Source organism: Rhododendron vialii, chromosome 4a (assembly GCF_030253575.1).
Source record: "Rhododendron vialii isolate Sample 1 chromosome 4a, ASM3025357v1".
Classification (NCBI taxonomy): Eukaryota; Viridiplantae; Streptophyta; class Magnoliopsida; order Ericales; family Ericaceae; genus Rhododendron; species Rhododendron vialii.
In genome coordinates, this window is record NC_080560.1 from 1,445,835 (window position 1) to 1,459,985 (window position 14,151).

The 14,151-nt window shown below is 38.6% G+C and overlaps 2 protein-coding genes and 1 pseudogene across 2 annotated transcripts; 2 read left to right on the plus strand and 1 right to left on the minus strand.

Moving 5' to 3' along the window:
- Nucleotides 1-51: 51 nt before the first annotated feature.
- Nucleotides 52-1,042, minus strand: LOC131322352 (uncharacterized). Its single transcript, XM_058353652.1, has 3 exons — nucleotides 925-1,042; nucleotides 558-800; nucleotides 52-278 (listed from the first exon to the last, which is right to left on the minus strand). Exons 1-3 carry the CDS (start codon nucleotides 971-973, stop codon nucleotides 202-204), a joined length of 369 nt encoding a protein of 122 aa, XP_058209635.1. The 5' UTR covers nucleotides 974-1,042; the 3' UTR covers nucleotides 52-201.
- A 44-nt stretch (nucleotides 1,043-1,086) lies between these two features.
- LOC131322598 (mitochondrial import inner membrane translocase subunit TIM50-like) lies at nucleotides 1,087-6,431 on the plus strand (annotated as a pseudogene).
- A 4,062-nt stretch (nucleotides 6,432-10,493) lies between these two features.
- On the plus strand, nucleotides 10,494-13,998 carry LOC131322350 (zinc transporter 11-like). Its single transcript, XM_058353649.1, has 3 exons — nucleotides 10,494-11,103; nucleotides 13,070-13,119; nucleotides 13,262-13,998. Exons 1-3 carry the CDS (start codon nucleotides 10,647-10,649, stop codon nucleotides 13,790-13,792), a joined length of 1,038 nt encoding a protein of 345 aa, XP_058209632.1. The 5' UTR covers nucleotides 10,494-10,646; the 3' UTR covers nucleotides 13,793-13,998.
- The last annotated feature ends 153 nt before the right edge of the window (nucleotides 13,999-14,151 follow it).

Genomic DNA, 14,151 nt, shown 5'->3' on the forward strand with positions numbered 1-14,151 from the left:
AATGGATTTGCTTGAGAATCAGATCATTCCTGCATGCAATCGCAAGGTAAAAGAAAGCAAAACTTGAGGACTGGTAGTAGGTGTTAAATTCTCGAAACTAGATTTTGAATAACTTCTGCATTATACATTAGCAAGATCTTAAGAATCAGTCAAGTCAACCTTGTTTTTTATCAGATCCCAAAGAAAGTCTCAGCCGCTGCTCTAAAAGTTCGCACGGAAAAATTTCTCTGAACAGAAAGATAGAATAACAGGCCCTGCAAGATCTCCAACAGTACAGCCTGCAAAATGCACAAAACTACAAATTAACAAATCATTATAGAAAATTCAACGTGTTATTTAGCCCCTTTGCGTGCATCAAACTTGTTCTTCACAAGGGTTGTATTTCGATCGTGGATTTGTGGAGAAATTTACAAAAGCAAAAATGTTTTCCAACACAGGGATATCAAAGAAATTAACAAAATTAGCTAATTTGGTTATTTTCATTCCTCATCTTTTACTCTATGACATCCATTTTGGTCCATAAATGTATGATACAAGGCAAAGGGTAATGGGCTTACCAATCCACTGACCAGCAGAGGGGTGAAACAGGGTTGCACCGATCCCTGCTCCAATAGAAGCAAAAACAAGTGATGCAACACCCTTGAGAGTATTACCATAAACCTTCTTTACAAGAAGTTGAAGTTGAAGTTGCTCAGCTCTTTCAACTCTATCGTTATCTTCTTTAAACACATGAGAAAAGAATTGGTACACATCTATGCCGGATTGAACAAGCCACCATGCTGCTATTACAAAAAAATGTCCTGCTTAGCTAGTAATAACAGATTATTAAACAGCACGGTTGAAGCTAATTGCATATCAAAAAAAAGAAAAAAGAAAAGATAGAAGCTAATTGGAGAAAAGAAAAGTGAGGACATAAGTTTTGACCTCTGAAAGTTGTTCTGCTAACATGGAAAAAGTAGACTGAACTTGGCATCCCCCTTCCAGCCTTGCGCACCGCTGATTTGCGAACATCTGCAAAACATCGCGGTGACAATTAGTTACACGAAAAACCAAGTGTAAGCAGTGCATGCAACGTAGCCCAGTCATGTAAAACAAGTACCTTTAAGTAATTTCCTCAAGTACACGCTCGTCACTGCCCTGACAGGCGGTGTTGCCACTGCTGGTTACGCCTCTTACGGTTAGTTAGTTGCTTTTTTCTACACAAGATTGTCGTAGCGTTTAACCTATACCTTGATGCTTTGCTTTCATACGCAAGATTTTGATAGCAGTTAACCTAAATCTTTATAGTTTTTTGTCTCCTTTTGTGCTTGAATGGCTTGGAATTATGTGTTCTATTTGTTTCATATGTGTCTAATTAGAGATATACTACATGTTTATGACTATGTTGCTTTTCTACTCAAGATTGTGATAGAATTTGACCTAAAACTTGATGTTTTTTTCGTCTCCTTTTGTACTTGAATGGTTTGGAGTTATATATTCTATTTGTTTCGCATGCGTCTAATTAGAGATATACATCGTTATGAATGTGTACTATGAATATATGTTTCAGTAATTCACGAATGTGTATGTATTTCTGTGTGGATTGAATTATTGTGAATTGAATCAAAATTACTGGAGGGGAAAATGAATCCTGAGATTAAAAAGGCCTACCATATATTATAAAGCTCCTTCATATGTAGAGCCTGGGAAAGGGTTGATGTACCTAGCCTTACAAGTTGAAAGGCTGTTTCGAGAATCGAACCCGTGACCTTCAAGCCTCAGTGGGGCAGCTTTAACGTAGCGCCAGGTCCGCCCTTAAGGCCACAACAGAAATGAATCCGGATATTGACGGAAAACAAATCGGTTCACTACCTTTGTCCCTTATTTGGTGTCTCTCCTGGCTTATAGCTTTAAAACAATGTTTTGCGCGTTCAAGTCTTGCAACCTAGGATACATTCATCAATTGATTTTTTTTAAGTCTTGGGAGTTGTGAATTAAATAAGAGCAAGCCTTTACCTGAATGTCTGAGATTTTACTTGCAAATTTTGGTATTTTAGTACAGTTTCTAAACAGTTGGGCAAACGCAAAGTCAGTGTGAGTCGAATAAAGAGGGCCAAGCAATGCTGATTTCGGCTCGCACTTGAAACATTGATTTGTTCATTTTTTGGTATTTTAATACAGTTTCTAGACATTTGAGTAAACTTCTTTTCGGTACAGACTGATCCAAAGTCAGTGGAGTCAAATAAAGAGGGGCAACCGATGCTGATTTTTGGCTTGCACTTGACACATTGATTTGATCATTTTTTGCAGCATATACATTGGACGAAGTAGATGAGAAGACAAAGGCTTTGCGTGCACCCGCGAAAAATACACTAGGGGATGATGCATCTGGATCTGATGTGAGTCTGATGTAGTATTTTTTGTTTTGGATTGTTCAGGTGTTATTATGTTTGTCTTTGTTGTTAAGGTAGCCTTGCTCTTTAAAAGTTGGAAGAGAGGAAGTGCTTCAACTTCCAACCATGTGTGGTTTTTTTCTTTTTATTCTTCTAATAGTCGACATTCTTTGTCCATTGTTCCTGAAGCAATTAATATTAGGTGGAGTCGAGTTTCAAACGTTTTTTCCTTAATATCAGCTCCTATATGACTAAATCAGGGCGAGCACATAGTCCACTATATTATATGTTAGTTGCTAGGAGAAAGTGCCAACATGTTAATTTCTTTTTCCTTTCCCCGCCATCTTTCCAATGCAGTTCTGGAAATAGATTCTGTCAGATGAAGCTAGAATTTGAATCTCAGGAACCTGGTTTGCGCAGTTGTTTGTTAGCAATATACTTATAAAGGGATGGTGACATTACAGTTATTATGGGGGTAGTTCAGAATGTACTTTAAATGAACAACTGTACCTGATGTGGTATGGTTCATGGGTGCTTGAATATATTTTACAGTCAGGTGTTGGAGGAGTACTTCCTCCTCTACTCCTGTTATTTTGTATGGTTTGAGAGACCTAACTGGAAGCTTTGCAAGATGAAGAGGGAAAAATGTCCCTAGCTGTCTTTATTGCTCATTTCTCTTGGTCTGGGCTTATTTGCTCTTTTTTCATCTAGTTCATCTGTTATACAAAATTCTGCTGCCCCACCACTCTCGTTCTTATTTTCACCATAAAGATTTGATTACTTCTCTTTGTTATCATCAACTGTGTTGGACCCCTTTGCACTTTCAGTGGTTGCTTTTGCTTTTAGCTACTTCAATATTTTGGAAAGTAAAGTCATCACAGCATAACGCAATCTCATTGATCTGTTTTGTTCAGAAATTTCAAGCTTTGCTTTACCCTGCTGCAATGACAGGTCAGTTCTTTAAATTCTGATATATTCAATTCTATAGATTTTGCTCCTCTGAGATTGCATTTGTCCTTTTACTGATTTTTGTTTTTCCAATCCAATTATATTGGAGTTCAACCTTCCAGTACTACTTTGTTAAATTTAGGGGTTAAATACTTGGCGTTGTTTTTGGTCTTGTGTTGTACAGATGGAAGAAGAATTTTAACTTCTATCTAGGACAATTGCAATACTTTGAAGGTGGTTTTGGTTCTGTACTTTAGTGTATATTAACACATCTATTATTGACAATGTCGCACCCTCTGCACTTTTAGTGAGTCCCTGCTATATATGAGAGGGAGAGAGGGGATTCTTCACAAACATTCGTATTCTTTTTGTGCTGGTGAACTGAAAAAGTGTGCCAACATCCTGCATCTCCTGTGTATTCTTCACATAACCCAGGGCACAGGAGAAGGGAATCTTTTCTGAAAATGCTAGGGGAAGAACTTGTAGGTGAGCATTTTCTGGTGCATGCCAGATTATCATATAGACATATTGCTATGTTTTTCAGTTGATGTAGTTCATACGGTTGGAAGTCACTGATAATGTTGCGGTGGTTGTTGAACACTTCAATTTTTATTTGGCCCAACTTGCATAACTGGAGCATAATCATTGTCATTGCTATCTTACCGTGACTTGTTACTTTGTTTTTATTCTTCATCATTATGAAATACGCTTGTCCTGTTACCCCTGACCGCATATGGCCTACTTTCTTGTATTCCTGGTTAAGCCTATCAATGGACTGGATTAGATCCAGATTCTATCAGAGTACGATCTAATGTTAATCCGAATCCGATTACTGTAATCCCATCCGATAATCAGTGTGACTGGAATTCAATAATCCAAAATTTAACAGATTGGATTCAGATATATCCGATCCGACATGTTTATGAAGATTTACATATTCGATGTTATTCTAATATTCTCAAGTGATCTATTTGTGGGCTTGTGTGCTGAATTTTTGAATAGGTTAACTGAATCGGATCGGATGTCTGATTTTCCGGATTCAGTTCCCAATATGTGAAAGTTAGGTTTCTGATCCTGTCGGATTGGGATTGGATCCGCCCCCTTTTTTTTTAAATCGGGAATCGGGTCCATTGACAGGCATATTCTTGCCCACACCGAATTGGAAAGGGGTTTAGCATGAAGGATTGAATCCTTGTTACGTCATGTTGATAGCATTTTTGTTTTGTTTGGGGGTTTTTTCGTCGCTTTTTTGGGCGGAATTATTTTACAGCGCGACAGAGGCTGGCGAACATTCAAAAGACCTGGAGTTGATGCCTTTTTGGAACACATGTCTCAATTTTATGAAATTGTGGTGTATTCTGACCAGCTCCCTATGGCAATTCCAAATTTTCCCTCCCTAAAGCGTGCTACCACTTCCTTTTTGTACTTCATTATGAGTGACAGTTTCTGCTTTAATGGTGCAGTATGTTGATCCGGTGGCTGAGAGATTGGATCCGAAACACTGCGTACAGTTTAGGCTAAACAGGAGTGCAACTAGATATCAAGATGGGAAGCATTTCAGAGTAAGTATTTTTTCCCCCCTCAAATATTGCTTTAGTTATGTTGCCGTTCATTATTCCACTCATATATGCTTCCTCTTTTTTTGGTGAGAGGAGATTGATATATGGTCTGGATACCTATGTGGATGTACCTGCACTAGTTCCAGTGACAGATTATGTCCCTATATCTTTCTTTGTCGGGTATTTTTTCATTAAGACTAAAAGTATCTGAGCTAGAGATTCTGGCTTCACGAAGCTGGAATATAGGTAAAGTAGACGAAGTCTAGAATATCCTTTCCTAGAAAATGTAATGGACTTCTATTTTACGTTTTCCTAGCAGCGAACTATTATCCTGACGGATGCTTTCTAGGGTCCTCATATAATTGTACTTCTACCTCTAGGATTCTTGTTAGTTGATGATGTTAGTAAGTTGTAGTTCTTTATGGCAGGATCTCTCAAAGCTGAACTGAGATCCCGCTAAAATTCTTTATGTGAGTGGTCATGCACTTGAAAGTACCCTCCAGCCAGAAAACTGTGTACCTATTAAGCCATGGACGCTTGAAGAGGATGATACAGCACTTTTGGATCTTCTTCCATTTCTCGAATGTAAGTGGCCTGGTATTATCATATTATTATGCCGTCTTCATTATATTATAACCATCTAAGATCACATGCAGTGTCACTGTGTCAGTACTTACGATTTTCTTGGTTTGAAGCAGACGTTGCTCGACATAGACCTGCCAACATTCGACCTGTGCTAGCTTCATATCAGGGACGTGATATTGCAAAAGAGTTCATTGAGCGCTCTAAAGATCATCAGCCGTAAAGTTCCTTTGTAAATTGTATTTTGCTTTCTTGGAATTTGCAAGTCATATAGTCGACAGTTGCTATAATCGTGGTGATAATCTCTTGTGCAAAGAGTTTCATAACACAGAGAACCAGATACTTGTGCCTTTTGGAAATGTTGTAGATGAAGAAAAGAAAGGGCCAGATGCAAATTATTCTTTCAGGGGCACGATGTCTGACATTTTTTTTGTTCTTCAAATCCATTTGATGTTTGTCTGGTTAAAATGTCGTGAGAACGCGGAAGAAAAAATGTTGTTCTCTGGTTGCACTTAAAAATTTACACAACCACAATGCTCTACACGAGCTGATGTTTCGGAGTTTATCTGGCTGACTAGAATTTGGTTCAAATGGTGCAGGCGAATGCAAGAGCAGAAGCAGCATGGTCGTTTCTGGAGACGCTGAGTCAAAGTTCGCGTGGAGAGATTTGTTCGGAATTTTTTGAAATTTCAGCTTCTTTGGAGAAACAGCGGGATGTTGACTTGTCATATACTGTAATCCATTTTTTCCTGCAGGTTCATTGTCAAGTTGAGTGAAGAAGCTGTTACTCTCGAAAAGGGGATTTTGGGTCATTAGATCAGTTGCCTTTTCTTGTTCTTTTCTGAGGCCCTTACCATGATAGCTTGGTATTTCGTCCTTTGTTTCCTTCACAAAAGATGCTTCTCTCCTCGAGATGATTGAATTGCTTTGGCCAAATAATAGAAATCAAAGCTATATTCGGAGAATCCTATCGAACACGTACACATCTTGGTTTATCTTAGAATAAGTCCTACTTGCTTCTTCATCTTGTTGGAACTTGGGTTTGGAAAAATGAGAAGAAATTTCATTTCTTTTGGCGAATACAAGACTTGGTATAGTTGGCATACCTTGTTCATCGGTGGGGTTAATTGGCTTGACCCCTTGTCCATGAATGTGTGAAAAGAATCTTTCAATTTTCTCAACATCGTTATCCAAGTCCTAGGACTTTAGGGGATTGTCGTAGTAAATATGTGTGGTCTTGGTCTCTGCAAACGTGAAATTAAAGCTAACACTATTATCAGTGGTCCTACGGGAAGTGAGATAGGATTCCTTCCACATGAAATGCTGAAATATGGCGAGAAAATCTTATTTCCGGAGGTGCGGTAAACAAGTGTTTACAGCACTCAATCGTGACCGTCCAAAAGTGTTTTGAACGGTTGGGATGTTAATGAAAAGTTTCATTAAAATTCAGACCGTTCAGAACACTTTTGCACGGCTGTGATTGGTTAGTGCTGTAAATAAGTATTTCTCAAATATGGCACATCATGATAGTCCTAATAGGAGAGGAGAACGGGTCCCATAACCATTTAAGTTGTTTAACTTGACTGGTGAACTAACCTATCTTGGTCATGCGTGATACATCATATTAAGGTGAGGCCTATACTGCACGATATTTTCTTGCGAACGGGCAAAGTACAATAATATATTCTTGTACAGACATCGTTGGTATGCGGAAAGGTCGATAATATAGTAGACGTAATAAATATATTATTTTATTATAATCAAGTGTTTATGTCAATTTGTGTACACAGTTCTGATAACCCCTACCCAACAGGTGGTATTTAGTCTTGATGTGGCGTGTATTATATAATACTATACTTTTATGGAGTAGTATCTCATACCACTTTGTGTGGATTGAGATGCTCAACTCAAGTAGCTTCGGTTTAAAAGAATTATGGCATAAATGGTACGTAGTAGTACAACAATACAATAGTGTTATACAATCATTGACCAAATCAAAAGGATGCCATTTATCTTCTTCTTCTAAAAAGTCCCTTTAGAAGGGTGTTTTCAAATCGTGGTTTAACCATGGGCCTACGATTTTAAGAGGGGTATTACTAATACTCCTTTGATAGCCCCCATCCAAACAGGCCCTTAATACTCAGGATAGTGATAATTGTTCAACATGAAGTTGGATTAAGTTCTGAACATTGTACCCCAAAAATTTTTTAATAGCCAATCTTCAATTTTATATATAGTAGGCCGTGCAGAAAAACCAGTTTAGACAAAATCAAATCGACACAGCTTAAACTAGTTAATAATGAGAGATGTATTGATTCGACACAGCTTTACATACTTTGCGATTGTCCTAACTGTGGTCAATCATTAACAATTATAAAATTGGGGGAATTTAAATAGGGGTCATTTTCTATATAAATACTTAAGTTCTCATTCTAGTGGGTTTAAAAACTTATCTTTTCATCCTTACATTCAAATAAATCCTAAACTACCATTTCTCTCTCCTAATCTTTAATAATCTTTCACTCTCCTCATCTTTCCTAATTTATCTCATTCTCTCTCCTATCTTTTTTTGATCTTATATTCTCTCACCTAAAATCATAAAACAACATTTAAAAATAAAACTAACATCTATCAAACTTGAAATGAATATTCATAAACAATAAATACAGATGTACAATGACAATAAATAATATATTTTTGTAAAAATATCATCATAATTTTTCATGACATATTACTTAAAATCCTCCATGAATTCATCATGAATACGTATTATAAAATTGTTCCTACGAAACTGCACTAAACTAAAATCAAGACAAAATTTGGAAAAATCGAAACACAAACTGAAATTATGACAAAAATTATGAAATCGTCATGAAACAAAAAACATCATGAATACGTATCATAAAATTGTGCCAACGAAACTACACTAAACGAAATAATGACAAAATCCATAGAAATCGAAACACTCATACCGAAATCATGACAAAATTTGTGAAATCGTCATGAAACAAAAAAACATCATGAATACGTATCGTAAAATCATACCGACGAAACTACAATAATAAAGATCATGACAAAATTTGAAGAAATCAAAACACATACACTGAAATCATGACAAAAAATAGTGGCTTATTTACTGGTCTTCGAAATGGTGCGCGTGATACAACAACTAATTTAGTACGAGCCGAACATAAACAGCATCACTAAACAAAATAGATCTCGAATGGACGACGAACGACTCATTTGGAGATCAAAAACGGGGGCGGCGGCTGGAAATCGGTTAGAGTTTCATGGTAGACTGGTTTTGTTCGCCGGATATACATTCTTGCCATGCATCGCCCCATCTCACTAGGCATCGCTGATCTCGAGCATCTTTAGCGCCGTCGCCCAATCACCCATCTGGAGTCCGATCTAAACCTAAACCTTCGCTCAAATTCTCATCATCATCATGGTCTGGCCTCGCTGGCACTTCAAAAGCCGTCGTTCATGGATTTGGGGTCTGATTGGTGGGGATTGAAGTCGTTAGAGACAAAGAGGGAGGAGAGGACTAATGATAAGAGAGAGAGGTTAATTACAAGGGGATTTCTCGAGAAGCTGTTTTGAGTTTTTAAAACTCAAGATGAGAACGTAAGTCTTCCATTCATCTCGGATACCTACGATAAAAATAAAAAATAAAAACTGCAATCCTCAAATGTATTAATTTGGTAGACATAAGGGTACAATGGGGCAATAATGTATTTTGAGAATGTGGACATAAGTATTCGAACCTATTAGGATGAACACCTAAATAAGTCCTTCAAATAGGATGCCTATTTAATTTCTTCTTTTATTTTTTATTTTTAATCGGAGGATGGCAAAATATGCAAAAACTGTGTCAAATCAAGTCAAGCTTGTAAAGAGTCTCAAGCTGCCAACAACTCCAGAATAGCTCCTTACGTTTGCCGCTAGTGCCGAGTTGCTTGCGAGCAGTTTCGGGCTCCATTTGTTACTAGTACTCGGCGAGTCGAGCTCAAACTCAATTTTTTGACTCGTTTAATAATTGAGCCAAACTTAACATTCTAAAATTCGGATTAACATGCTAATTTAGTACTCCCTCCGTCCATATTTCATTGCCTACGATTCTGCGTGTATTTTCATTGGCTTATATCTCTCGACGTATATTATATTTTATGTTTTTGAAATCATTGTCTTATAGAAAAAATTAAAATCTATCAAATAAAATCTATATTGCATATTTTTAGCAACATACGTCGAGAGTTATAAACCGTTGAAATTGAAAATGCACATAAAACTGTAATGAATAATTAAATAGGAACGGGTGGAGTAAATTTAATTGGGCTCGGCTCATTTGCAACTTAAGCCCTGTTCCAGAACACCTTCTTAAAAAATAAATACTTATTTCACATTTTCAAACTTAAAAATAATGTAAATAAAAAATAGTTTTTTAATTTTTTTGGTACCGCATTAAAGATCTCAATGAGATCTATCAAACAAGATCCATATTGATAGGAAAATAATTTGCGTAAGCACATAATTTTTTAGCTTGAAATTGCCTTTTTAAAAAATAAGTACTTATTTTCCTTTCCGGAACGAGGCCTTATTACTGTAACTAGGGGTGTCTCGAACATAATTACGCTAGAGAAAGCAATAGGAGTGGTGCTACACTTCCCGATCGGATCCCGATGTCCGGCCAGGCCCACTCTGGCCACCGAACAGTCGATTTGAGCCGTCCAAAAATTTTAAAAAATATATATATACACAAAACCATCGAGTGTTTGAATCGTGTATCTACACACATCGGATGCCGTTGATTCTAGCGTAGACCATCATTTTTTTTTATAGAATTTTTGGACTATTCAAATTGACCATCCGGTAGCCGAAATGGGCCCGGCGCGATGTCGGGAACCGTAGACTTTCTGAAGCGACAGTGGGGCCTCCCACGAAACTCGTACCAACCGGGCCCACAACCCTTCCGCTTTCAGTTACAATTTGTACTACTCTTTCCAATCTCGTCGTCTGTCCAGTACTACTCCTCTCTCTCTCCCCTCCATCGGTCCTCATGTACTTCTCTCTCTCTCATCCTCTTTGTCTGTTTGCAGTACAACACTCCTTCAATAATCCTCTTTAAAAACCCTCAACCCCACCCAAACAAAATGGCTGACCTAATCAACAACCCACCATCCAAATGTCCAAACTCCTCTCCCTCCTCCCCCTCCTCTCTCTCCTCCTCCTCTCCGCCGCCGCCCACGGCGACCACTCCGACTCCGACGCGGACTCTCCCCCTCCAAATCTCCGCTCAAAATCCCTAATCCTGGTAAAAGTATGGTGCTTAATCCTCGTATTCATCGGCACGTTCGTCGGTGGCATATCGCCGTATTTTATGAGATGGAACGAGGGCTTTTTGGTCCTGGGGACGCAATTCGCCGGGGGCGTGTTCTTGGGGACGGCGATGATGCATTTCCTGAGCGACTCGAACGAGACGTTTGGGGATTTGACGAGTAAACCTTACCCTTTTGCGTTCATGTTGGCTTGCGCTGGGTATTTGATTACCATGCTTGCGGATTACGTGATTTCCCATGTGTACGGGAAGAATGGGAATGGTGGTGGTGGGCCCCGCGGCGGCGGCGATGTCGAGATTCAAGGTTTGTGCTTTGTTGTTGATTTCATTTTGGCCTGATTTTCCTGTTTTGATGTTTTGTTCGTCTTTTAACTCCGTCTTGTGTGTCGTGCTTAGAGTCTTTTGAGCCTGGATGAAAGAGGAGGGTTGCGTCTTAGAAAAGAGGAGGGTTGCGTGTTAAGTAGTTCACAACAAGCACGTAAAAAAAGCCCTATTAGATTTTTAGGGCATGAATCCTTTGTTTCTTAGAGTCTTACCATCTTTTTGCAGCCGGTCCCAAACCCGGATAAAGGAGAAGGATTGTGTGTTACGTAGCTGACACTCAGGACGTATAAGCCTCCTTAGATCTTTACGATATGAATCTTTTGTTTTGTTCGTCTTTCCTTAAAATTTTGGTTAGATTCATGCTTAAATGTTTTGGATTGAATATATTTTCGATGGGAGGAATTAAAAAGTAATTTTGCAAGTAAAAAATGAAACATCAGTCTTTGTTTGTCTTTCTTTAAAATTTTAGTTAGATTGACGCTTAAATTTTTTGGATTGAATATTCTTGTTGACGGGAGGAATTAAAAAGTAGAATTTGCGATAAAGAAATGAAACAGCTGTCTCCATTGTCGTCCTACCTAGACATGGCCCTTTTTGAGCAAAATTTTGGGGGGCAAGGCGAGCTTGCTCGAGGCCGATACTGTCGGCCATGTCACCCAGGCGGCCACGACGACTCTGATTCCAACTCTTCCACCTCTGAAGAGCCACATCTCCGGTGATTACTATGCTTGCTGATTTCGTGATTTCTCATGTGTATGGAAAGAATGGGAATGTTGGTGGGTCCAACGGTGATGTCGAGATTCAAATGAAATGCAATTGATTTGTAGTAACCAACTATGCCATATAGCCTTTCCTTGTCAGCTACACAAAGCATGATTTGTTGAGTTCCTAATGTTCCAAAACCGATGGATTGTTTAATAACAAGAGGTGATTTTGATTCCATCGAGATCTTAGTTATATGATTCGTTTACTGGTGAATACAGATGCAGCCTTATTCTTTAATGTTCTTTGCTGGGCATGATTAATATACTTCTGAGTATTAGTCCTAGTTGGAGGAAATGATCTGATTCCTCGCATATACATACATGCACCATTTGTCTTCTTTGATAGTCAAAATTGGCTGAAGTTCCTCGAATTACTTCAACAAGCTCATGAAAATTGGACTCAGAATCATCCTCACGAATGTTTCAGCTCCGAGAAGTATGGAAAGGTTGTTTTCTTCTTAGCGTATGTGTTTGATCTGTATTCTCTTTGGTACAGGAAACGGGAGGTGATTTTGATTCCATCGAGATCTTAGTTATATGATTCGTTTACTGGTGAATACAGATGCAGCCTTATTCTTTAATGTTCTTTGCTGGGCATGATTAATATACTTCTGAGTATTAGTCCTAGTTGGAGGAAATGATCTGATTCCTCGCATATACATACATGCACCATTTGTCTTCTTTGATAGTCAAAATTGGCTGAAGTTCCTCGAATTACTTCAACAAGCTCATGAAAATTGGACTCAGAATCATCCTCACGAATGTTTCGGCTCCGAGAAGTATGGAAAGGTTGTTTTCTTCTTAGCGTATGTGTTTGATCTGTATTCTCTTTGGTACAGGAAACGGGAGGTGATTTTGATTCCATCGAGATCTTAGTTATATGATTCGTTTACTGGTGAATACAGATGCAGCCTTATTCTTTAATGTTCTTTGCTGGGCATGATTAATATACTTCTGAGTATTAGTCCTAGTTGGAGGAAATGATCTGATTCCTCGCATATACATACATGCACCATTTGTCTTCTTTGATAGTCAAAATTGGCTGAAGTTCCTCGAATTACTTCAACAAGCTCATGAAAATTGGACTCAGAATCATCCTCACGAATGTTTCGGCTCCGAGAAGTATGGAAAGGTTGTTTTCTTCTTAGCGTATGTGTTTGATCTGTATTCTCTTTGGTACAGGAAACGGGAGAGGCGGTAGCAGTGGGATGACTACAGGGTCACAATATCAGGTGAGGGACTTAGTAAAAAGCCATTAAGAGTACATCTTTGAGGCCCATTGTTCCAAATTACAGTACTTTTGATTGACTATTTGGGAAGGACTCAATCCGTGGTGGTTCTAACCAAACACTTGACTGCTTGTTCATATAATAGGGTCATGGCAGTCCACACAACCACTTTATGAAAGCTCCACTTGCAACATCTGCAACATCACTTGGGGACAGCATCTTGCTCATAGTCGCACTGTGTTTCCACTCCGTCTTTGAGGGCATTGCCATCGGAGTCGCAGAAACAGAGGCCGACGCTTGGAAAGCTCTGTGGACCATCTGCCTCCACAAGATATTCGCAGCCATCGCTATGGGTATCGCTCTCCTTCGTATGATTCCCGATCGTCCCTTTTTATCCTGTGTCGCCTATGCTTTTGCATTCGCCATTTCAAGTCCGATTGGAGTTGCCATTGGAATTGTAATTGATGCCACGACTCAAGGCGCTGTGGCAGATTGGATTTATGCCATTTCTATGAGTCTGGCTTGTGGGGTTTTTGTCTATGTTTCCATAAATCATTTGCTAGCCAAGGGTTACTTGCCGCAGAAGTTGGTTTTGGTTGATACGCCTTTTTACAAGTTTTTGGCCGTGTTGTTGGGGATTGGCGTGATCGCTATTGTGATGATTTGGGACACTTAAAAGAGCTCATGCCAGTGTGTGAAGAAAACAGAACAAAGCCAAGGCGATTGGTACTCTTTACATAAACAGAATGGATAATCAACTTCTCAGATTCCTCCCTCAATGGATTATGGATTTTTTCTCTTGGCAGAATTATAATAGACTGTACATTAGGTTTTTTTTGTACTAACAATATTCAGAAATATATTGGCTTACTTTGTGTTCCAGTGTTCCTGTTCTCGATTACTGGATTAATTCAGGGAGCAGCTCTTGTGATGATTGAAATTTGAAACCGTATTGGGTTTTTTTCGGTCTTGTTGATACCATCAATCATGTCAAAAATCAACTTGATCTGAGATCAATCAAAACATACTTGAGTA

Bases quoted from the DNA above. Each gene is read 5' to 3' on its own strand.
- LOC131322352 (XM_058353652.1), bottom strand. From the start codon at position 973: ATGCCAAGTTCAGTCTACTTTTTCCATGTTAGCAGAACAACTTTCAGA. The intron at 801-924 runs GTCAAAACTTAT...CTAGCTAAGCAG, and splicing joins TAGCAGAACAACTTTCAGAG to GACATTTTTTTGTAATAGCA. The intron at 279-557 runs GTAAGCCCATTA...TGCATTTTGCAG, and splicing joins CTCTGCTGGTCAGTGGATTG to GCTGTACTGTTGGAGATCTT.
- LOC131322350 (XM_058353649.1), top strand. From the start codon at position 10,647: ATGTCCAAACTCCTCTCCCTCCTCCCCCTCCTCTCTCTCCTCCTCCTC. The intron at 11,104-13,069 runs GTTTGTGCTTTG...TCTTTGGTACAG, and splicing joins CGGCGATGTCGAGATTCAAG to GAAACGGGAGAGGCGGTAGC. The intron at 13,120-13,261 runs GTGAGGGACTTA...TTCATATAATAG, and splicing joins CTACAGGGTCACAATATCAG to GGTCATGGCAGTCCACACAA.